This window comes from Atractosteus spatula, chromosome 13, assembly GCF_055471065.1.
Source record: "Atractosteus spatula isolate fAtrSpa1 chromosome 13, fAtrSpa1.hap1, whole genome shotgun sequence".
NCBI lineage: Eukaryota > Metazoa > Chordata > Actinopteri > Semionotiformes > Lepisosteidae > Atractosteus > Atractosteus spatula.
In genome coordinates this window covers 36,055,347-36,078,387 of record NC_142718.1, presented here as the reverse complement: position 1 = coordinate 36,078,387, position 23,041 = coordinate 36,055,347, and the positions used below count along the sequence as shown (strand labels likewise).

General features: G+C 44.3%; 2 protein-coding genes across 2 annotated transcripts in view; both read right to left on the bottom strand.

Annotated features, from left to right (window-relative positions):
* Positions 1 to 2,022, bottom strand: part of ramp1 (receptor activity modifying protein 1) — a 40,071-nt gene extending 38,049 nt beyond the window's left edge. The window contains exons 1-2 of the mRNA XM_088931069.1: positions 1,985 to 2,022; positions 205 to 923 (exon numbers count right to left, since the gene is read on the bottom strand). Coding sequence (XP_088787195.1) covers positions 205 to 262 — 58 coding nt within the window. The 5' untranslated portion in view covers positions 263 to 923; positions 1,985 to 2,022. The remainder of the gene's footprint in view (positions 1 to 204; positions 924 to 1,984) is intronic.
* A 6,534-nt stretch (positions 2,023 to 8,556) lies between these two features.
* Positions 8,557 to 21,930, bottom strand: rbm44 (RNA binding motif protein 44). The gene is made up of 18 exons (XM_088929999.1): positions 21,714 to 21,930; positions 21,186 to 21,231; positions 20,467 to 20,573; positions 18,753 to 18,827; positions 18,477 to 18,537; positions 18,079 to 18,203; positions 16,442 to 17,811; positions 15,980 to 16,041; positions 14,259 to 14,423; positions 13,410 to 13,575; positions 13,202 to 13,239; positions 12,871 to 12,979; positions 12,278 to 12,392; positions 11,303 to 11,458; positions 10,473 to 10,546; positions 9,840 to 9,910; positions 9,354 to 9,606; positions 8,557 to 8,889 (listed from the first exon to the last, which is right to left on the bottom strand). Exons 1-18 carry the CDS (start codon positions 21,928 to 21,930, stop codon positions 8,590 to 8,592), a joined length of 3,510 nt encoding a protein of 1,169 aa, XP_088786125.1. The 3' UTR covers positions 8,557 to 8,589.
* Between the last annotated feature and the right edge of the window lie 1,111 nt (positions 21,931 to 23,041).

The following is a 23,041-nucleotide window of genomic DNA, read 5'->3' as shown; positions in this document are numbered from 1 at the left end:
TCCAGCAAACTCAAACAGCATATCAAATATTGTTTTTAGCTTTGAATTACAATGCTGTACGTCTGCACCGCGCAAGTTGGATCTAGCTGTTTGGATCATAGAGGGTAGCCATTCAGAATCATAAAAACAAAACGCATCACTCTGAAGTCCAGTACTCTTTAAAGTGATTTCTTTTTATCCCTGGCGTTTACGATGTGGACTTACCTATCACAAACCAAACAAGCACTGGTCTCGACGTCACCGGCGCGTAATCCAATGCCATGATCTTCTTTGTGAAACGAACAATCTTTTTTTTGTTTGTTTGTTTATGTCCGGAGTCCGAGAGGTGTAGCCGAGATCACCGATAACTGCGATCGCATCAGAAACTGGCGGCGCTCGGTGCAATCACACGGTGTACTCCGGCGGCTCAGGAATTCGTATCCATCGTTGGGCAGGGATAGGAGGAGAGCGATTACCGAACAAACGCTGACCCTTTTTCCTCGATCCCCCCCCCCCACACCACCACCACCACCACGACCGCCCCCCAACCCTAGACAAAAACAGCGGCTCACGTGTAAGGAGACATCTCGGGGGCACCTGGGTTCACAACTTCACCGGGGCAATACAAGTCCTCTGAAGAAGGAGCTCTTCTCCAGCGTGACAATTCCCTTCAGTTCTCTGACCCGCTGTCCAAACTTATTAAGTCCCGATTTTGTGCTGGTTTGATCGGGGTCCTGATCCCGGGAGCGCTTTAACTTCGAGGCGCGCAGGGTCTCTCCAGCGAGGACGCGCGTGTGCCTGCGAGCCGTTCTGAGCGCCGGACAAGATACTGTGACTGACTGGGCGCCCGGATCGGAGTCAAATACGCCTGGTGGTGGTGGTGGTGGTGGGGGGTGGTTTTCTTTGGAGGAGGGATCTCAGTTTATAAAATCAAGCCCTGGAACCTGAAAGCAAGCGCAAAAAAAAACCCAACTTAAAAAAAAAACCAAAATATCAGCGGTGTCTTTGAACCTCTTCTACCCTAGCAGGAAAAAGCACCAACGGCATGGAAAAGCACCGATATTATACAGTATACAGTTTTCTACATACAATACAGCACAGTAGCCGATGTTTACACTATCGCTTTGCCACGTCGCGCAATATTAACATCTTTCATTTTCAATTCAATTAAACTGTAGTTTGTGCACTGAATTCTCAAGTAGGTGGAGAGAAACGTCCACCGCCTTCTTTCAAAGTTGCTTCTCTGTGAATTTAAAAGCAGCCTCGGAGATACAGCATCTGCGGCATAAGCCGGCGCAATTTATTGCATTGTGTACAAAGTGCTGCGAAGCAGATGCGAATCCTTTTCTGAAATAATTTGATGACCTGCGTTGCTCGTTTGCTTGTGTTGCTATTGTGGGCTACAGTTTGAAGAGAGTGCATTTCGAAAGGCTGCAAGTTCCGCTTTCTATAAAATACAGAACACGTCCCTAGGCGAGTCCACGTTTTCGTGCCTGGATACCCGCGTCTGTGTTCCGCAAAGGCTAGGATTCATATGAAAAAGCGACAGAACTCTGTCCCTATCCCAAAGACCCAACTTCAGCAGTCTCACATCCCTAACCAGTGCAGCTCTCTGGCCTTAACGATGGGTAACCAGTATGGGCGTTGGTGGTGTTTCTTAAAAAGGAGAGCGAGGAGACAGACTCCCTATATTGTCCTGTTCGGAAATTTCGTGTTACCTTTGCAGAAAAATCTCTCCGGTTTTTAAAAATAGAAACCAAGTATGGTATTTTTTTTACTGAAAGTTAATTTCAATGCTGCTCTTTGTTTCACGGTAATACAAGCGTTCGTTTTCAGTTTTCACGATGGTTTATAATGTTAAGCGTCGCGGGAAAATTGGAGCGTATCCTTAAACGCAGGAGATTGCCAGGTATAAACCCACATACCCCCCCCCCCCCTGCCTTTACCGCTGAAAGGTAAAGTTCACTATGATTTCCCGTTTCTTTAGAGCCCGGTCGCGGGTTACCTCCTTTCGAGAGACTGTTGTTCGGACCTCCACAGTCACAGGGCTTCGAGCTACTGGCGGAGACGCCAACAGGTTTAACAGCTTTTTCTGGGTTAATGAGCCTGAACTGTTTTGACACGGCTGCTGGAGGAACCTAGCCTGTTTGAATAGGAGTATAGGACTTCTGTAGGTTTTGTATCTCAACCCCCATTGTATCGCATCGATTGGTTGTGATTTTGGACGCTATGTACTGTAGTTCGCTCTAAACACATCGCAAACTGCGCGTATTTCTACAGAGATACAGACCGCGCACGAACGCGAATAAAAACTAGCCCCTTCTTAGAGAACTGTTTTTTTTTTTTAATGATGACTTCTGTTTTCTAAAGCCCTGTGGCTGTTGAAATGCTTTATGGTGTGTGCTACTTTATTTTGAGGTTGGTCCGCATACCTGAGTCCTGGCTTTTGAACAGCCCACAGAAATCCATCTCGTTGCAGTTCCGAATTAAAACAACGACAACAAACAGCTCTTTGCCGAAGGCTCATCTAGCTGTTAGGGCTCGAACAGCTCCTTCAACACTATTCGTGTGATTCGTTTTTTAAAACAATGCAAAAAAGTGATAATGTCGTGGAAACGTTTACTGTAGCATATCTGCTCTTTCATATAATTTTCCGCATCCGTAAGCTTCATGCCCCGTTCACTTCACTTATTCGAGATTTTGCGTAGTATTTGCTATCAATCTCAAGGAGCAGTTGTTGAAAGATTGTACCGAGATGAAGTTGCGTCTTGAGGAGAGGATGTTACCCTACTTTTTCCGGCCTACCACATTGTTGGAGTAGACTGTGGTGACACCGGGATGATGAACGTGACACCTGAGGGTCATTTCAAATAGTGGAACCGATGGCCTCTCTCAAAAAAAGAGTATTTGTGGATATTTGTTCTTTTTTTAAAAAACAAAAATAGGCTCATGCGATGAAAGGACATCGCGCTCGTCATCCGTGTCTGACGCAGTGGTCTAATTTACGACAAGGAGGACCGGATAACCAGCACCACCCCTCCAAAAAAACCGAAAACCTTCGCCTATTATTTGAAAGCTGACACGAGTACAAATACGTTTTTTTTTAACGAGGGTGTTTTTTTTAAAATTAGGAATGGGCATTACAAAACCATCTTCTGTGATGAATGGCACCGTCCGATAATTGCACAATTAGCCAAAGAATGCCTCTGATGCTGCTGTCTCTGAATGAGAAACATCTGCTCCTTCCCAGGGAGCGGGTACACTTCAGAGTGTCTGAAGCTGGAGGATGCTGGCAGCAACGAATGACACGTTATTTTTACCTACATAAACAAGGCCTTATCTGAAGTCGTTCCCTTCCAAACTCCCAGGGAGGGGAGAGGGACGGGGGCACGGGGGCACATGCTAAATAATCTCTAACACGACGCAAACGAGCAGTGCTCTAAATATATATCCTTAACGTATGGTCGCCCCGCACGACTGCTGTTACCGAGGACATAAATATGTACCCGACAGACCTAATATTATGAATGCGAATGTCAGGTGTGTAATACAGTAGATTTAAGGCAAGTCAATAAGAAAGCTTTATTTAGTAGCTCTCCCAGTGTATTCTTCGCAGAGTTAACTGTATCGTTACTGACATCTAGTGTCCTCTCCCCGAATACTGCAGTGTAATATTGACACCCTCAGCCCTGCGTGTGCGGGTATGTCCAGGTACGCACGTAATGGCTTCTTCACAGGACTAATTACCTTAAGAAACTGTCCACCTGGATAGAATAACTTCAACAATTAACCCCCCCCCCCCCCATCAAACAGATCCTTGAATTTACAGGTGATGCACAAAATAATTTAATATTTACATCAATACCCCTAAGGAAATAGAAATCAAGATTTGCCTTTAATAAAATACTTAATAATCAAGAGTGCTGTGGGCAGCCATTCCACATTGGGCAAATGTGAGGTGCAAATGTTAACATCTGCTTCTGTTAAGAGGGTTTTGATCTGAAATTCGTTTTTCTTTTCCCTTTATCTACCCGTCACAGCACACTTTACTCATCCCACGAAGAGTTTCTCTCACGTTTTACCCAGTGATATTGGGCACTGTGTGACAAGCGCGTCCTTTTCAGTCTGCGAGGGGAAATAAACGCGGAGTTTCCTCCACGAACTAGCTCTCCTCGCGAGAGCTGAACTGCGTTGTGAATGTGAACGGTGGACGATACGGTCCTATGGCAGTTTGCAAGCTCGCACACGGACGACGGCTGATTGCGTATCCATCTCAATATCGCTGAACGTCACTTACATGTTTGTCAACGACCTGCAGGAACGAGAACCCTTCAATGCAAACTAGGCAGCGTCAACAGGGTGAGTGCGAAGTTCCAATACATCACATTCGCGTCATAGACTCAGTACTCTGGCTTTCCAATTAAAAATCGGCATTGTCCTTTGCCGAGTGAAGCAAACTCGTTTCGGTTGTATTTTTTTTCTTTTTTTAAGCATGGAACAAGCCTTTACTTGTTCCTTTGCTGTATTTCACGAGTGTTTGAAAGACCTTTATTAAAAACAGTTCGTTCTGCATATTTTTCTGGTGTTTCGAAGACCCAACTGACCACAATGAACGAGAAAGATAGTTCACAGAGCTCTGCATCCGACAAGCAGAGAGAGTTCTGACCAGGCTTGGAGAACCTGCTTAATTCCATTTTTATGACATCTAATGCCATCCAGGTGGGGCTGCACATCGATGGTGGTGGAGGGGAGTCCCCATTACCTGTAAAGCGCTTTGAGTAGAGTGTTCAGAAAAGCGCTATATAAGTGTAAGCAATTATTATTAATTATTATCATCTTAGGTTATTGCACTGAAGAAAAAAGTGTTATGGTGTTTCCCATTAGAGGTTCCGTTACTATATTGTTACTGACACCTAGCGTCGCACCCCGGTAATGCACAGCTGTACGGACAAGCCCAGCGCTGCGAGTGCGACTATACCCTGTAACTCAAGGAACGGCTTTTCACCTGATTTCACTTCAAAGTGTCCGCTTCCCCCCTATACCTTCAGCGGTTACAGGCCGTCCTCAAAGAGCTTCTTGAATTAACAGGTGATGCTCAAAGTATTTTAACACATTTAGCACAATATGTGTGCCCGCTCAAAGTTGCAACACTGCACTTGAGATAGTCTTACCTTCCCCTCTTGTATTAAGGGTAGTAACAGACTATATCGAAATGTGATCCTGTGAAAGCTGTGCGGAACTTATCTTCATTTAACTTGTTTAATCTTTTTAAAAAGTGTAATGGCATTACTTCTTACTGATACGTTATATGTACTTTTTGTATTGTATTAATTTTTGTTTCAATAAAAAAAGTTTAAAACGTTTATATTAAGGGCACTGTTTCAGTTTTCACACAATGACAGTATAATGTTCCTATGACTGACCGGAGTAGCCGAGGTGTTTTGAAACGCTGCAAATGTTATTTTTTTAGTATCGGCACAAAGACATCTCTACCCATTATAACAGCTACACGTATTTCCTGCTAAATGTTTTGTATTTGCAGAAACGACGGGTTTTGGTTCGGTTTTCTTCCGAGTTGGAGAGGTTTGTCGGGGCTGATGATAGTTTGAGCGCTGTGATCTGTGCACAGGTTTGGAGGCGGTTCAAAGGAGAACAGTCCCTCAGCGGCAGACCAGAGTTTTCCCCGATATCTGTCAAAAAACCTAGAAAACTCAAACGTCGCAAATGTCTTGTTTAAAAAGAAGTACCTGAATTACATTTTTTTAAAATAAAAAAACAGCAAGAGGGGAAGATGGCTAGTTGAGAATTGAACCCCAGCCTTCACAGTGCTAACTATGTAGTATGGAGTTTATCTCAAGGAGCCACATCATACTGATAGAGAGCAGGGCTGCTTTCCGGGCTCTTAACTGTGACGCGGAGCAGGAAGAGAGACAACACGACCGAGTCAACTCCAGGAAACTTTATTCTCCGCCAACACAGAGATAGAGCTCCTATAGATATCCCAATAATGCTCCTTCCGTCTACAGTCTATGTCAATATTCTATAATATGTCTTTGTTGTAAGTGTCTGTAACATGTCTGTAGATTTTATTTTACTTCTATTTTTTGTTTTGTTCCATGTTAATTTTATTATTTTTATTTGCTTTGGCAACACTGATTGTACCCATCGGTCATGCTAATAAAGCACCTTGAATTGAATTGAATAGAGCGACTGAAATTCAAATGGCAGCTGCTGACGCAGAACTACCCCTCAGGAAAACCTACAGCCGACGAACAGAAAGGATCACGCCCCGCAGTTCCAAAACCAAACTTTTTTTAAAAAAAAAATCAAGGCTGTACCAGCTTGACGACTGCCACAAAGTTAAACGTCGCTCAGAACTTCGTAGTTATTTTTGTTTAAGCCTTCTCTTCAATTTGTAGTTTATATTTCTCCCTCCTTGGTGTTCTGGGATACATGCAACTGTGTGGCAGCATCTCAGAAATTGGTTTTATTAAAATAAACGCACGATACAGAGTAGCATCAACACCTCATGGATTGTCCATTTTCTTTTTTGGGGGGGGGGAGACCAAAACATAGCGTTTAATTATTTCATAATTGCATATTGAATTTTATATTGACTACATCTCCCTGCCCCGTAAGAACCTGCACTTGCCTGCGTCAGTCATGCTGGCGCCCTGCGGGTTCCTCAGCAGGTCGGAGGTCACCTGCACGATGGTCTTGAGGGACAGGCCGCTGGGAAAGCCCCTCTTCTGGACTCGGAGCTCCAGCTGCGCGCCACCCTCTGACAAGCAGACAGGGTTCTCATCTGATACAACGCTTTGAGAAACTGCTTAGTGGCGTCTGATCTTAAAGGTTTACAACGCAGAAAATTACATTGGGGGGGGAAGCCGAAAAAAGTCTCAGAGAAGCTGACTGGCCTGCCTAAATATTCCGTAAACATTTCTCTCAGCAATTACATAGGTGTACGATTCTATCTTAGGCAAAGAATTCTGCCCTCATTAGAGAAGAAGGCTTCACCTACAGCAGGACATTACACTTAAAACATTTTTACCGACATTACTGTCGCACCCCGGTACCGCACCGCTGTACGGACAAGCCCAGCCCTGCGGGTGCGAATATACCCGGTAACTCAAGGAACGGCTTTTCATCCGATTTCATTTCAAAGTGTGCCTTCCCCCATACCTTCAGCGGTTACAGGCCGTCCTCAAAGAGCTTCTTGAATTAACAGGTGATGCTCAAAGAAGTTTAACACACTTAGCACAACACGTGTGCCCGCTCGAAGTTGCAACACTGCACTTGAGATAGTCTTACCTTCCCCTCTTGTATTAACAGACTATATCGAAATGTGATCATGTGAAAGCTGTGCGGAACTTATCTTTACTTTTTCATGAAGTGTAATGGCATTACATGTTACCGATACGTTATATGTACTTTTTGTATAGTATGAATTTTTGTTTCAATAAAAAAAAAGTTTAAAACGTTTATATTAAGGGCACCGTTTCCGTTTTCGCACACTGACAGTATGTTACCATGACTGACCGGGGAACCCGAGGTGTTTTGAAACGCTGAAAATGTTATTTTTTTAGTATCGGCACAAAGACATCTCTACCCATTATAACAGCTACACGTATTTCCTGCTAAATGTTTTGTATTTGCAGAAACGACGGGTTTTGGTTCGGTTTTCTTCCGAGTTGGAGAGGTTTGTCGGGGCTGATGATAGTTTGAGCGCTGTGATCTGTGCACAGGTTTGGAGGCGGTTCAAAGGAGAACAGTCCCTCAGGGTGCTGTGGAGCTGCGGCAGACCAGTTTTCCCGATATCTGTCAAAAACCTAGAAAAGTCAAACGTCGCAAATGTCTTGTTTAAAAAGAAGTACCTGAATTACATTTTTTTAAAATAAAAAAACAGCAAGAGGGGAAGACGGCTAGTTGAGAATTGAACCCCAGCCTTCACAGTGCTAACTGTGTAGTATGGAGTTTATCTCAAGGAGCCACATCATACTGATCGAGAGCAGGGCTGCTTTTCGGGTTATTAACTGTGACGCGGAGCAGGAAGAGAGACAACACGGCCGAGTCAACTCCAGGAAACTTTATTCTCCGCCAACACAGAGATAGAGCGACTGAAATTCAAACAGCAGCTGCAGACGCAGAACTACCCCTCAGGAAAACCTACAGCTGACGAACAGAAAGGATCACGCCCCGCAGTTCCAAAATCAATTTTTTCTTAAATCAAGGCTGTACTAGCTTTTTGCTTGCAAATGACTTTTTTTTTTCCCCCTCTCGGTTTCCGGCAACAAAAGTAGGCCGAGTGCTACAACGTTCAACGTCACTCGGGGCTTTGTTATTTTAATCCTTTTTAAGCCGTCTTTTCAATTTACAATTCCACCTCCTTGGCTTTCTGCTAAACGAGAAACTGTGTTGCAGCAGCTCAGAAACTTCTTTATCAAAATGAAACAAATCCACAACGCAGAGCAACATCAACACCTCATGGATTGTCAATTTTGTGGGGGGGAAGCTAAAAAGAAAGAAAAAAAATAGGATTTCGTCATTTCAGAATTGCATTTTGAATTTGATCGTCAATATAAAATTACAGCCCCACGCCATGTAACAACCTCAGAACCTGCACTTGCCTGCGTCAGTCATTCTCACGCCCTGCGGGTTCCTCAGCAGGTCGGAGGTCATCTGCACGATGGTCTTGAGGGGCAGGCCGCTGAGAAAGCCCCTCTTCTGGGCTCGGAGCTCCAGCAGCGCGCCCACGATCCTCTGCCGGCCGGCCTCCGGGTGCAGCTCGGACAGCTGTGCCATCAGCCTGTCGAAGCTGCCCATCTCCGCGTAGTGCTGGGGGACGAACGTGCCCGAGGAGGTGGGCTTCCCCTCCACGCGCTTCAGCTTGTCCAGGTTCCTGCTGAACGGCTGCCCGCGGGACAGACGGACAAAGGACCTCTTAACAACTGACTGCTGACCGCTACAACTGACCGCTGCAGCCTCCTGCGCGACACTTGGCAGTCCTACAGATTGCTACCAAGGGTGTTGAGAGAAGAAAAGCAAGTCTCCCTCTCCATTTAACAACAGAAACAATTAATACATGTAATGTTTTCAGTACCGAGATGCTGTCCCGAAAAAGGAAAAAAGCATCGTAACACTTGCTAAGTGAAATAATACTGATGCTCATGTTGTTTTTAACCTGTCTCATCTCCACTTTGAAGTAACCGGCTTCAAACTCAGGCAACACGTACAACACTTTATAAATCTATTTGTAACCCTATATTGTGAAGAAGAAACTCAGACACTTGGTTCTGGTCAGTAACATAACTTCCAAGGGCTCTTTCACCTTAAAGCAGAGGAGCAAGAGGGCAGGAGCCTGTGAGCTTACAGACCTTTGAAGGGATGAATGGCGCTGGAGGCCTGGTCTCTGACTGGGTCACACCTCGATCGGAAGTGGGCATGTTGGCGCAGGCTTCATGCACCAGGATCCGGTTGCGTTGCGATGATTTGGAGGAATCCTGGCTTGCCAGTGGGGGCCTTCGGATCCAATCCACTTTAATGGACTGCCCCTGGATTTTTTTCCCATTCATTTCTTGAACCGCCAGCTCTGTGGCGCTGGCACTGCCAAGCGTCACAAAAGCCACCCTGAGAGAGCAAGAAGGGAGAAACCAAGCCTTCACTTTCACAGGTCTGTACAGAGTGCAAGAATGACATGCAAAATGTCCAACTCCATGACAGAGAAGAACGTTTAATTTCAAGAACAATGAAATAAAATTAAAGGACTGATTCAAAAATACTTTTATCTATTTCCTGGATTCAAAGTAAGCATGTTTAAATACGTCTCCCCTGTTTCTCAGTTCTCTGGTGCTTAACTTTACCTGTTATGACCCACATTTGTCATCCACACGTCTGTAGCACGGTACTTCTCAAACAGTGTCATTATCTCATTCTAAAAGAAAAGCAAGCCCTTATTATATGGTAACACAAAAGTTTGCGGAGACTCAAATTGCTCCTTTTTGGATAGCGCCCTAGGAGTCATGGCACAATGAGCTGTACCTGCAGTTTCTCATAGTGACTACCATTAACACATCGCAGAGATCCAGTCACTGAATCATTATTACTTGTCTTTATACAGGTGTCTGCTACAGCCTAGTCTACTGCCCAGTAACACCAGTACTTAAAGAGGATAGAAAATAACTAAATATAAGTGCCAAGCATTTTTTTTCTGATGCATAGTATTACAATGATTAAATGCAGCACTAATACATTTTTAAGATACTGCCGACTCATTTTATCCAGTGCATAACAATGTGCCCCTCTAAACCATTCTTATACAGTAATAGGCACAGCATATTACCAATTACATCTCAGAATGATTTATTACGGTCCATAAGACCCAAAGCCATAGGTAATTAAGGAGCCTGGAGTGCAGTGCTATCGTCATGCTGATCTATTTCCTTCAATGTTGAATAAATATTCCAATAATATTACTGATCCCTCTCTTCCCATACCTCAGTCACATTAACAGACAGGCCTCTGACACACAGATAGTGACCCACACAATTCTCCCCTTCAATGGTACTTTCTGGAGATTTGAAAGAAAAAAAAAAGAACACATGAATCTTAATGTACACAAATTCAACAGGGTCTGCTGACAGCTAAAAGAAATCGATTCTGGAAACTAGGATATCCTTGCGTCATTTCCACATGGTTATGAGTGCACTAAGGCTGCAATGGGATCTAAAATGCCATTTTCAGCAGAACTCCAAACTGAAATTACTTGTCACAAGCTTATAATGTGGAATCGTAAATAGATTTATTTACCACAAGATATATACAAAGATTTATGTGCACTTATAAATACTGGGGAAAACATCTAACAATAATGCACTTATTGGAATAACTATAATGAATAGAAGCTCCGGTTATAAATCATAAGAACATCTGAGAAAAGTTTGTGAAATATTTACCTGGCATGCCAAATAGTTTTCTGTAATAGGACAATATAACAGTGCTCTGCTTGGCTCATCATGCTGGGTATCTGTTGTATGCCATCATTAGTTTTGGAAGTAGCCACCAGTGAGTAAGGATTTCATACAGTCTCACACATGAATGCTGGCATGCCTATTACCAATGGGTTAATGATCTAGTAACTCTCCCAGGTTGTCACCATGCACCATAGGCTAAACGCATGTAAATTATATATTCTTTTCCATTGTGGACTAACTACCCCTCTAAAATAAATTTTTTTCATAACCAATAGTAAAAACTAAGATGCCAGATCTCGTACAAGGAATGGAAGATGAATATCAGTGTCTTACACACATCCGTGTTAAATTACCTTTTACATGTGTCCTCCTGTGCTCTTGTCTGCTCGTCTTCCTGGGCCTCTCTGCTCCTGCTCTGTGCTGTGCATCATCCTCCTGGCTGGTGGACACAAAGTCCTCCTCTGCATCATACCAGTTCTCGCTCACGTTAGGATCCTTTGTCATCGCACCTGACGACAACAGCATCGGGACTGTCGGTGCGAAATCAGTGCAGGAGACCGGCAGAACAGAGACTGGAAGGAATAACATCCCTGCAGGGTGTGATTATCTGTGCGTTTGGAAATATGGTTGCCCCAGGGTGTTGCAAAGCTCCACGAACAAGTACATGCAGACACTATTCAAAAACGCACGTCCTTGCAGGTAGTGTTCCGAGTTAAAGAAAAAAACAGCTGGCGCTCACAGCTGGTCACAGCTGAGAATGGACAAGCAGGTAGACACTGCAATAGTGACATCTTCCTGTGTCAAGAACAGCACCCAATACAACAGATTTGGTACTCTTTACTGCATGATCCATGTACTTAAGCCAGCATGCAGCTTATCGGATGGCACATTAGGACTCATTAGAATCACTAATGTAGCAAGGTGGGGAGAAGAGAGTACATGCATCGCTGTCGACCTGTGATTTTCCAAAATTCCACAGTAGCATCCCTGAGGCGGACATAAGGAAGTGAAAGAGCACTCCAGCAGCGTTTCACAGCTTTGGACATTACAGTCCGGAGCTTATCCACTTCAGTATGAAGTCTGATAAGACCAGTGCCACAGACCACCTAAGCTCAAAAAGTATGCTTAGACACACTTCTTGTTTATTGTCTTGTCCATCATGCAGAATCCAACTTAACAGGTGATGAGCTGAGGTCCACACTGCAAGAAATGAAGGATTGTGGAGAAAAAAAACTGCTAGTATAACCCCCCTAGAAGTGCTATCATTTTTTCCCTACTCTGGAAGGGTCAGGGGCGAAAGAGAGACCCGTGAACAGCAGCTGTTCTACCTGGCTCCTCCCCTTTGGCCTGGCCCACCTGCCTGCCGGGGGCCTCGTCTCTCCCGGCCCCGTGACGGGCGGGCTCTCGGGGCTCTTCAGACACCGCTGCACACGCCCCCTCCAGCTACACGGCACCGTCACCAGCATGCAGGGAGAGAAGCAAATGACCATCCTGCACACATTCATCAGACCCCATTCATACTGCGAGCAAGGGATTCAATTCTTCACATTTATATAGCACTCATCATCCCCACGCATTCCACAAAATTATTTCAATGTTATTTCAGCAATATAACATTATTAAATATTGTTATTATATTATTGAAAAATGTACATATTATATGAGTGGATCTTTATGCAACATTACTGCACGATTCTGGTCAAAGCATCAGAGCGACATCTTCAAAGCCTTTGGTTTTAGGGCAAAATGTACTCGTTGAAATTCAAGCAGCTTTCTAAAAAGAATTTAAAACGTATTTTTTTCAGAACGCGTTAGAAAGCAGCTCTACAGCAAACGGACAATTTTGGTTCACTGCTCTTTAACAAATGCAAAGCAAACCAGGCATTTAAAAAGTCTGGTGACCCAGTTGCTGAACACTCACTTGACCAGGAGGGATGTGAAGGGACAGCACATCACAGTCTGTGGAGACTCCCCCCTGCGTCTCCCTCGCACCTCCCTGAGCAGGTAGCTCACTGCCCTGCTCTTCAGAACTGGAACAAGTAAAGACTCCCATCACACAACAGCACAACGTTCACAGAGTGTTGATTAATTCAGGCTTGATTCCTATTAACCGGCGCAAAACGCAGACTTAGTTAAGGCTCAGCTCACATTTTCAGACATCTGATTTATTGTAGTAATAAAAAAAAAAGGGTTTTATATCACTATTTTTAAAATATCAGTTTTTGAAAAATGAGAGTACTGAAGGAACATACCTAGATATGACCTCATCATGAGTCTCCACTGGTATTATCTGCAAAACAGAGCAGCTGAAAGACAGCTTTTGAAAGCACATCCAACAAAACAGACTTTACATCACATAACTCAATGGGCATCCTGAAAAGACGGTACTGTAAATTCAGCGGAATTGCAAGAGTGTCATGTGTAATAAACACCACTGGCACTGAGAATGACACTGCGCACCTGTGCCGGAGTGTACTGCTGGCCAGTGAGGATGCGTTCCGCACTGACAGACAGGGGGGCCAGCTGGTCCAGCGTGCTGCCCGACAGGATGCTGTCCCTCATCGCCCTGTAGCTCGACTGCAGGTCCTGAAGGACGCACACCAGGCTGTCGGGGGGAGCTTCTGCCCTGCCCAGGACGAACATGGACAAAGACAAACCGGGCAACTGCTTAAAACAGAGGTCCCCAAGCTGGGCACTGGCCCACCCGAAACATCTACAAGTCTTCAGCCCAGCTGGGCTCTAAGTGAAACGAATCAGCTTTTTTTGGCATAATTGGACAAGTTTACTAACTTCTCTGAGCTCTTCAGCCACTGAAATCAGTTGCTGGCACTTTAAAAAGGCCTGGAAAAGATTGAGGACTGCTGGCTTAAAACATCACTTACAAAAAAAATATGAAAAATGTAAAACTAGCAGTAAAAACATTCTGCTCACCACTATCAGTTAACAAATAAGCAACTTGACTCCCGTCCTGTAAATGTGCAGGGTTTTTTTAGTTTTGGTCCACTGAAGTTTAGCAATTTAACTGAAGCAATTAACTGCCAAAACTGAGTTTACACAAGTCCTCACCAGTTTAGTGAGCTGATCCTTTTGCCGTTTGAAGTATTACTTTAATACATTTAGTGTCTTACAAAGATACTTTTGCAAAGTTTTCACATTTTGTTTTAACGCTCGTAAGTAGCAATTGATATTTGGGATAAACACAAATCTGAATGGGTTACATTGGAATGTTTAAATATATACTCAGCATACTTCAGAATTAAACATGCTGAGTACCATCCGCAGGTTTTAAACAGGTAGATCTTTGCCTACCGCAGGCCGGAGATGGAGCCCTCGTTTGTGGTGTAATACAGCCTCCAGCAGTGCTCCTGGCACATCTCATAGTGGAGGGCCAGCAGCCGCAGCTCCGCGGACAGGGCTCTCTGGACACAGCCACAGCCACAGCTTCCCAGCCCGCCCAGCTCGCCGCCTGCACTGCTGACACACACAGACGCACAAGCAGTTCACCAGTCAAAACGCAGAAGGAGAAAACCATCTCCAAGCAAGAATTACAGCCAGGCTACAGCAAGGAAGAGCAGATGCATACTGTAACCACCCACAAGAGCTTTTCGTGCTGTGTTGATGGATTGACATAGTGGATGGTGGCAGCTGGTTCACCGAATTCACAACCAAGACTGATCCACTCTTAAACTGGCTTTACTCCTACAGACTTGGCGCATTATTTATTTGTGAGGTCAACTGGAGATAAAACGGGAATCTCTCAGCCTATAGCTATCGAGGACCAGAGCTGAACATTTCAGACTGAAGTGAAATATAGCTTCTTAAATTAATTTAAAATGTGTTTGTTGCAGGCTTTTAAAAACAGATGAATTAAGGGAACCTATACATTACAAGCTATACTATACCTCTCCAGCCCAGGCCTGAACACCAGTGTCCTAAAATCACATGACATATTATGATGAAGACTAAGAGTAGCCCCATCCCAGCTACCCCAGACAGGGGAGATTAATGAGGAAGAGGCCTCGCTCTCACTCCTCATGGAACAAGCAAAGTTAGCATAGTTAGTATACCCATCAGCATGGCTTTGGGCAGTGGGAACAAAATCCGGAGTACCTGGGGAAAAAACATCTTCAGATGTTCACAAGGGTTATTTTTGTCATTTTCACCCACTCTGTTCCGAATTGTCTGACGTTTTTTAAATCTCGGGCTACAGCAGACTATCCTGTCTACACACTGGGACAACAAGAACAGTCTCCTTCACCCTCCCAAAGCCCCCTGGGAGACACTCCTTTTAGGAACTTGCTGCACAGGCAAAGTCAGCGACTTGCCGGGGACACAGCACCAGCAGATCAGCACTTTAAACAAGTTCTGCATCAAACGGGCAGCCACACTGCCAGACAATTATATTCGAAGGATCCTACTCCTATTTCCAGTGATCATTCCATGTACAGAGAGTCCACAGAGCCATAAGAAACCAAGGCCTTTGGGGCTGAAAATATTCACATCTGAATGTGCTGTGGCTATTCTCCCTTCAAATCAAGGGACGTCCGATTCAAAGTGGAAATTATTAAAACGCTGTCCTTCCAATGTTTTGCTGTTGTCAGGGGCAACAGATGAAAGTGCCAGGGGCCAGCTTCGGACTGGCCGAAAAATGACGCGCAGAATTTGCACCAGGCACGATGACTGTGTAGAAAGTAACGCACAGGGAATTTCCCCCATACCTTGTGCCTCTGCTTGTGGCGACAAAACCAGTTCATTTGTAACTTATTGCGCAGCAGCACAATAAATTGCTTTTTGCAGGAAAGCTGAGAGTCCTAGCCAGCTTATCTTGTCCCTTCCCTAAATTTGGCACTAGGGTAATCCTGGTTAAAACTTTACTCGATCATCTTCTCTAGGAGATCACTAACATTTACACTTGCTATTGAAAAAGTAATTTAAAGTAAACAGAAATGCCAAACACAAGGTAGCATAGCCACTCTGAAATGCCTTTAAAGGCTATATAGGGTCACCACATCTCTGCCGCCGGACATTACCTTGATAGCTTTTCCTTCAGTTCTTTTAATTCTGCTTCAGCACCCCTTAACTTCATGAACTCCTAGAAAGACAATTCATGAACCCTTTAAAGATGCTTGAACTGCATATGCAAGTTAAAATTTCACTGAAAATGAGAACAGTCATGTAAACACTACAAACCAAAACAGAACAAGTGGGTTACATTCATCCAGGTGTCCTCATTCCGATACGATGCACTGCATTTGGTGTAAATAAAGAAAGCTCCATCAATAAAAGGTCAAAGTTACAGTAAGTAGTTTTTCTGGTATTATATTTTGGCAATTTAATTTTGGACCTGTAGACACTGGTCTACACAGCTGAAGGCCCTCACACAAATGTTTCAGGTCATGAAGGAAACTGGGGAAAAAAAAAACAAACGTTCATAAACATGACACTCTACTATTCTGAATCCGCCCCCCCCCCAAAAAAATCACTGCAAGTACCTCAGTGAAGTAGTCCAGGTCTTCCATGTACAGCTCGGTAATAACGTGCTTTTCCACGGTCGCAGCCCTCGACGTCTGGGTGCCCCTGTCCAGCCCAGCGGCCTGCAGGCTGCCATCAGTGTTCGTGGAGGTGCTCACCACGCTTGGCTTAGCCTCTGTGGCCCGGCTTGATGTGAAACTGGCCCGGAAATCCCCGCCAGCATCCACCATCTGGTTTACCGTGATCTGGGGGCTGCCCATGGCTCCGTGCTCACGCTTTCGAGACGGGATGAGCACGCTGCTTTTCCTGCCACCCAACAGGAGGTCAGCCCCTGGGGTTCCTTCAGCATCGCCACCAGCAAAGGGGTCCTTCGCCACCGCCGGGCTCCTCCCTAAGGCCTCATCCACAGCGGGGACTGCAGACGTGAAGCACTCCTCGTAAGAGGAAATCTCATGTTCGTCTACACGCGGTTCAGTGCTCACTTCCTCACCCACGGCTGGCCTGCCTGAGTGGTTCCCGAGAGGCTCCGCCTCCTGCCACTCCTCCTCGTTCTTGCAATCTGCAGCCAGAGCACGCCGCTGTGCCGCTCCTGCGGAGAGACTGCGGTCTCTTGTGCGGACACAGCTTTGAACGACGCGCTGGTGAGAGTGTCCAGGGATGTCCCCCTGAGAGGACGGCTCTGTAAGGACAGGCTGCAGTTTGGTTACGCTGCGATATCCTGGGTTTTCTGGGTCAACGGGTCTAGGATTGTCGCCCGCTAACTGAGCTTCGTCAGACCACCCCTCTAAGGTACCGACGCAGTCTAGGTCAAATTTCTCAGAAACCCAAAGTGCAGCAGAGGGAAAGGAGGAGGCATCCCACAGCTCAGCCCAATCCCCAGAAAACAGCTCTGCGGTCCTGTGGTCCCCCTGAACACTCATATAATATTCCGCAGTCACCGCACCTGAGGGCAAAGGGCTTTCACTGGGCTCAGCAGCAGTTTGGTCAAACCCAGTGCTGTCCAGACTGCAGTAATCTGGAAGAGATTCCATCTCCAGGTTAAGGCCATCTACAGAATAGTCCACGGTCTCTGTTTCTCCAAGGTAACGCAGCCCTCGCTCAGCAGAGGTATCCTCCACAGTACCCTCTACAATCTTATGGCTCTCAAGCTTCATGTCCAAGGAATAATTAGCCTCAATTGAGGCTTCTTCGAACACGACGTTCACGCAATCTTCAGGCAGGTTAGGAGTCAGGCGGGCTCCTTTGGGTTCATCAACCCTTCCATCTCTGTCAGCCACAAGATTGCTATCACAGGCAGATTCAAATGTTTCATACAAGTCAGGATCGGCACTGGGCTTCTGTATGGCGAGTTCTTGCTTGACGCAGTCAGGAAGTAAAACCTTTTCTGGCTCTACACAAAAGTGCACAGAAAAGAAACCATAAGTCTTTCATTGGAAGTAATATTTTGCCGGCCTTTTTCTTAAGAAGAAAGAAAAGGTTTGCTCAGAACTAAGGGGAACTCAAAACCGGAAGTCTGCTTTCACAGACAATACATGCAAAATTCAGGGAAATTACAGATCAAACATTTATGAAGGGAAAACTTGCCGTTTATTTTTCCTTACCCCCTCCATTAACATCCCTTAACATTCTCCCAGAAACATGCACACCCAGCACCCACCTGATAAACACTGCACTGATCTTGCCTGGTGTGCACTACAGTTCCTGCACTCTTCTGTATCTGGAGTGCTGCTGGCGCCACACTTCCTGCAGTGAGGCATGCAGTAAAAAGTCGGTCTTCTTGATCTGTGAAATATTAGATGACCAGGTTGTATAATCACTGATCACAACTGCATAACCATTTTTGACTGGCTTTGTGCCAAACCCTTGTGGCAAAGCTAACAATAGGTTAAACAAGAAATATTTATTAATTTAATTTGCATTAACTTCATTTAGCAAACCATCCTAACAAAAATCACTCCACTTTTTACTTGCTACATCATATGGAACTGCACAGTTGCATCAGAAGTGATAGATTTAATTGAAGAACGAAGAGAAAAAAAGAAATATTCCCCATACTTATTCAAAGTGGAGGACATTTCTTCCACCTGCCAGTGTTCACCGCCCGTACAGTTCTGCTCTGAAATTGAAGAAACACTCTTCTTAAACATCTTTTTGAATATTTTACACTTCTACTTACTGAATATGTACAAAGGAGATAGCAAAGTGAGCGATTACTCTGCCAACTGCACAGTAACAACACACTTGGGCAGCCTTGCCAATATGCCAGGACTTTGGTAAATGGGCAACGATGAACTCGGAAGGAAAAACAGAAAGACATACAAAACCGCTTACTCTTTGTATACACACAGTTTCTACTAACTTCCAGCGCTGGGTGTCTTTGTAGAAAACGTAACAGCCCCCCTTCTCCTGCAAGGAATTTAAACAACCAGAGCATTACAAGCTACAGCACATATAATGGTAAACTTCTGATTTTCTTACTGAAACCACCAGTGTCCTTTGGGTTTTCATCAAAGCCTCTTTAGCAACTACAAGTCTGTGACCAGAGCAGCCCTGGGACCATGAGCCTTAACCAGTCAAGGACCAGAATTCCATGAACTTTGCTAAGACTGTAATCGCTCCCTGGGACCCAAGTCAGAAGCCAGGTTAAAAAATACCACATGATCTTAACTTTATCTTCCCCAGAGTGATATTACTGCAGACTGCATCAACATTAAGGTTTCTCAACGTGTTTGGTGGTAAAGAAAACCGTTACAGGTTGTAATGAATACCACTCTAAAGATTTGTGCATCACTTGGTATGGTTTATAACTGCAATTGAATTATTGTGTTTCAATAAGCACACAGTGCAATACAATATTTGTTTACTGCATCTTTTTTTACTCATTCGGAAATGGAATGCCAATGTAGTTTCTACTGAATGAAATTTAATCTTGTTAAATTGTTTAAATAATAATTTGAGCATAACACAAGTTATTAACTGTTCTGAATTATCATTTGCCTTCAATTCTTTCAAAACTCCAGGGGTATCAATTTATTTGCTCTACAGAGCAATATAATCCATAAGGTTCAGGAACATTTTTAAGTTCCTTCAGGTACCTTTGCAAACATTCTCTTTTAAAATCTCAAGTCTACAGTGCCATTAAATAGCTTTTTTTGCTCACTGGTGTGGAAATACAGCAAAACTATTTTGCTTTTACACTATGAAGCACTGAAACAATTTAGTCTATCATAGATCTAGTACTCATGTCAGGGCATTTGATTAATTTCACAGACTGAAATGCCAGCTTAAAGTGCACAGACAGAATCAAATTAAAATGTCAGGTTACATTACTAAAAATCAATCATTTTCCTCAACTTTTAGAAAGTACTGTAAGGTTCTTTCCTGTCACTCTCCTTCAAAATGCAGTATAAAGAATAAACTTTTAAAATAAGATGTACAGTATTTGTGTGCACACAAAAGAGAAGTCTCTTTTTGGGGATCTACTTTTAAAAACACGCCCTGTGAATTTTTGTAGGAAAGAAATGTATTCTCCCCTACAAAACACCTAGTATAATACCTCTGGAAAATCTCCCTCGTGCAAGATGTGTGGATCTAGAGAACTCCATAAAGGACTGATGTGACCTCCATACACACTTCAATCAAAGTTTATTTAGCAAATGCACAATAGAGCATGCAGCAGTAGCTGCTGGGAATGAATTGTCTTTTCTACGAGCTCACCGGGGGGGAATAAAAATCACAAAATTAAGGTTACAAAACAGATAATAATGCAATAGAAAAGGAATAAAATAAACTCAGACAAAACTCAATATGAATAGAGCTGGGATGTGTCCAGGGTGTATGCAATATATTATGTTCAAGTAGTGCTGTATGCCCAATACAGTGAAAACTGTACAGAACGTCCATGTAGCCATTAAGGAGCTGCAGGTTGGCTATTTAGCAGTCTAACTGCCTGGAGGTAGAAGCTGTTCCATAGTCTGTTGGAATTAGACCGAATACTTTACCTGCAACCTCCAACCCCCCCCAAAAAAAAACCTCTCGCCATCACCTTGTATGAACTGTCGGTCCTTGACAGGGAGGGACAGGTACCAGCCCAGCAATTTCGAATCGGTGAGCTCCAAAACCCCTTCAGCGGCCACTAAATCAAACACAGCCCTGGAATCAAAAACAGGCACGCAGAAAGTGGAGAAGAGTGAGCGCAGGGGTTTGCAGACTTCATGCGGTTATTGCCTCAAAGGGATATGCAACCAAACTCTGATATTTACTTCAATGCAATGCAGGCAAAACTGAAATCACTGGAATGAACCAGGGAAAACGGCAGGGAGGGGAGCATCACCACCACACCACCCACTGCAACACAGCCCCCTCCACCACCCACCCCATGATCTCCTCAGTACGATAGTGACCATGCACATTAACGACTTCGTTAGCTGCACAAACATAAATATTATGGATGGCAACAGGCATACATAATTGGAAAAAAATCAGATTGCAGTAAGGAAAAGTGAGATTAAGTGAAAAGCAGGATATTGAGGATACTCCAGTTTTTAGTAGGTAGTTATAATTTAGATTATAATTGATGTCAAATGTTTTAAGATACACATATCATGTACTGGTGGGTATTAAAATGAAAAGAAAATGTGTTACTTTTGACGATTTGCAGAACCATCATACTCAGAATATTACAGTACAGTGGGGGGGGACTGACCTTCTTTCACAAACCACGTGTAGAGACAGATAGGCATACACACTCAGTATTCCTGTTACCTGTTAAGGTGGAAGATAGTGGCTTCCTCATCAGTCGAAGGCAGGGCTGAAGAGAGACAACACACCACAGAGTTAAAATGATTCAGCAATCCGTCTGGATTTTCAAAGCTAGGCCTCCAATGGGCCAAACAACAGACGACCTTACAGTACCAGTGACCACCTCAGCAGCAGCACAGTTTAAAGACCTTGTGATCCCCAGCTCCAGATGCAAAAAGTGAAAGTGCATGCCAAGATCAAAGACCGACCATGATGCAGAAGTCCTTAAGTACCAACTAGTTGCACACAAATATGCACATACAGTAGTACTGCACTGAAAAGGATAGAAATGAAAGACATTGGGCCTCTGAACTGGTCTCCTCTTAGCCCCCCGGTGTAAACCTCCCTGGTTTACACTTCAGTTGTCACACAATATTACAAAATCAAAAGTGAAGCACACCCGCTCTTCCGAGAGTCGCGTGGGTACGCCGAGCTCGAAGAGCCCGACACAGAAACGCCTCTGTCGGGACGCACGACGCGAGGAAGACTTACCAGCTAGCTCACGGAAACTGTTTCGGCAAAGAGGCGGCAGGTTTCCGGGCGCACTCCCCGGAGCGATTAAGACGTCGACCGTCGCGGGGGAGAGAAAGATCTGACAGGGGCTGTGCGCCAACGTCGCCACGGGGAGCTGGGGGGCCCTAAAGCTCAGGGGCGGACTGGGGGTCCAGGCCACGGCCGGAGCGCTCCACACACGCTGGTAAAACGCCATGGTAACAGTGCTCAGCGCTTGGGCACACCCGGGGAGGGATTCTGAGGAATTCTGGGCAAATGCTAATACCTCCAGATGCCTACAAACCTAAAAGTGCAAAACAAAAAACTGAAAGAAAGCAGCTTACCGTCCAACCGCCCCATTAAAAGCTGCATTAACTGAGACTTCTGCCAAACTTTAAAATGCAGATTTGAAAAAAAAAGATTAGGACTAGTTCACGCAATTTATGAGTAGTTATACAAATGAGGATTTCACACACTACTCTGATTAACAACAGAAAAATCTGAAGCACTGCATAATCCAAAGTGTTTTGTCTGAAAGGCAGAGAACAAGAACAATCTCTCTGTTCTCCCCACTGATAGCTGGGGTGTGGTGAGCATACTGGCGCACTGTGCCTGCCGTCACATAATATTATTAATATTATTATTATTAATTGCTTACACTTATATAGCACTTTTCTGGACACTCCACTCAAAGCGCTTTACAGATAATGGGGACTCCCCTCCACCACCACCACATCATCCAGATAAGTGCTACACATTGGTGGTGGTGGAAGGGAGTCCCCGTAATTATTATTACCAAGCCAGGTGAAGACCATTTTCTGTTTGGGTAAGACTTTGATATCATTACTAAAATTTCCAAAGAGTAACACTGAAATTGCATTTATGAGGATTTTAATGCTGTAGGGTGTATGTACAAAACAGTATATTACTAAACAACTATTAGTGACAAGTTTGCAGGTAAATGTCTTAAAATAATCTTTCCCCAAGGACGAAACCGACAACGTGACTCAAGCCGAGCAAAGACAAAAGACAAACGTTAAATATTTTGAAACAAGAGCATGACAGAGGCAGAAATGTTAGCAGTACTAGAAAACCTTAAGCACTCCCGGGGCTCGATGGTATCTTACAAATTCTAGTTTCTACAGGAAACCGTTTGCCTTATTATGAGACCTCTGATGCAACCTCTCCCCCATTCACTCAAGACACACTTACAACCACAGACTGGAGAATAACTAATATAAATGCCCATCCAGCCAATACGTGAGAAAACTACCGTTTTGTAATTATACACCAAATAAGTTTGACTTTACTTACCTTCACGCACAACG

Excerpts from the sequence above, each read along its gene's own strand:
- rbm44 (XM_088929999.1), bottom strand. The coding sequence starts at position 21,930 with ATGGCGTTTTACCAGCGTGTGTGGAGCGCTCCGGCCGTGGCCTGGACC. Across the intron at positions 20,574-21,185 it reads ACTATCTTCCACCTTAACAG|GGCTGTGTTTGATTTAGTGG; the intron begins GTAACAGGAATA and ends TTTTGATTCCAG. Across the intron at positions 18,828-20,466 it reads GGACCGACAGTTCATACAAG|GAGAAGGGGGGCTGTTACGT; the intron begins GTGATGGCGAGA and ends AATTCCTTGCAG.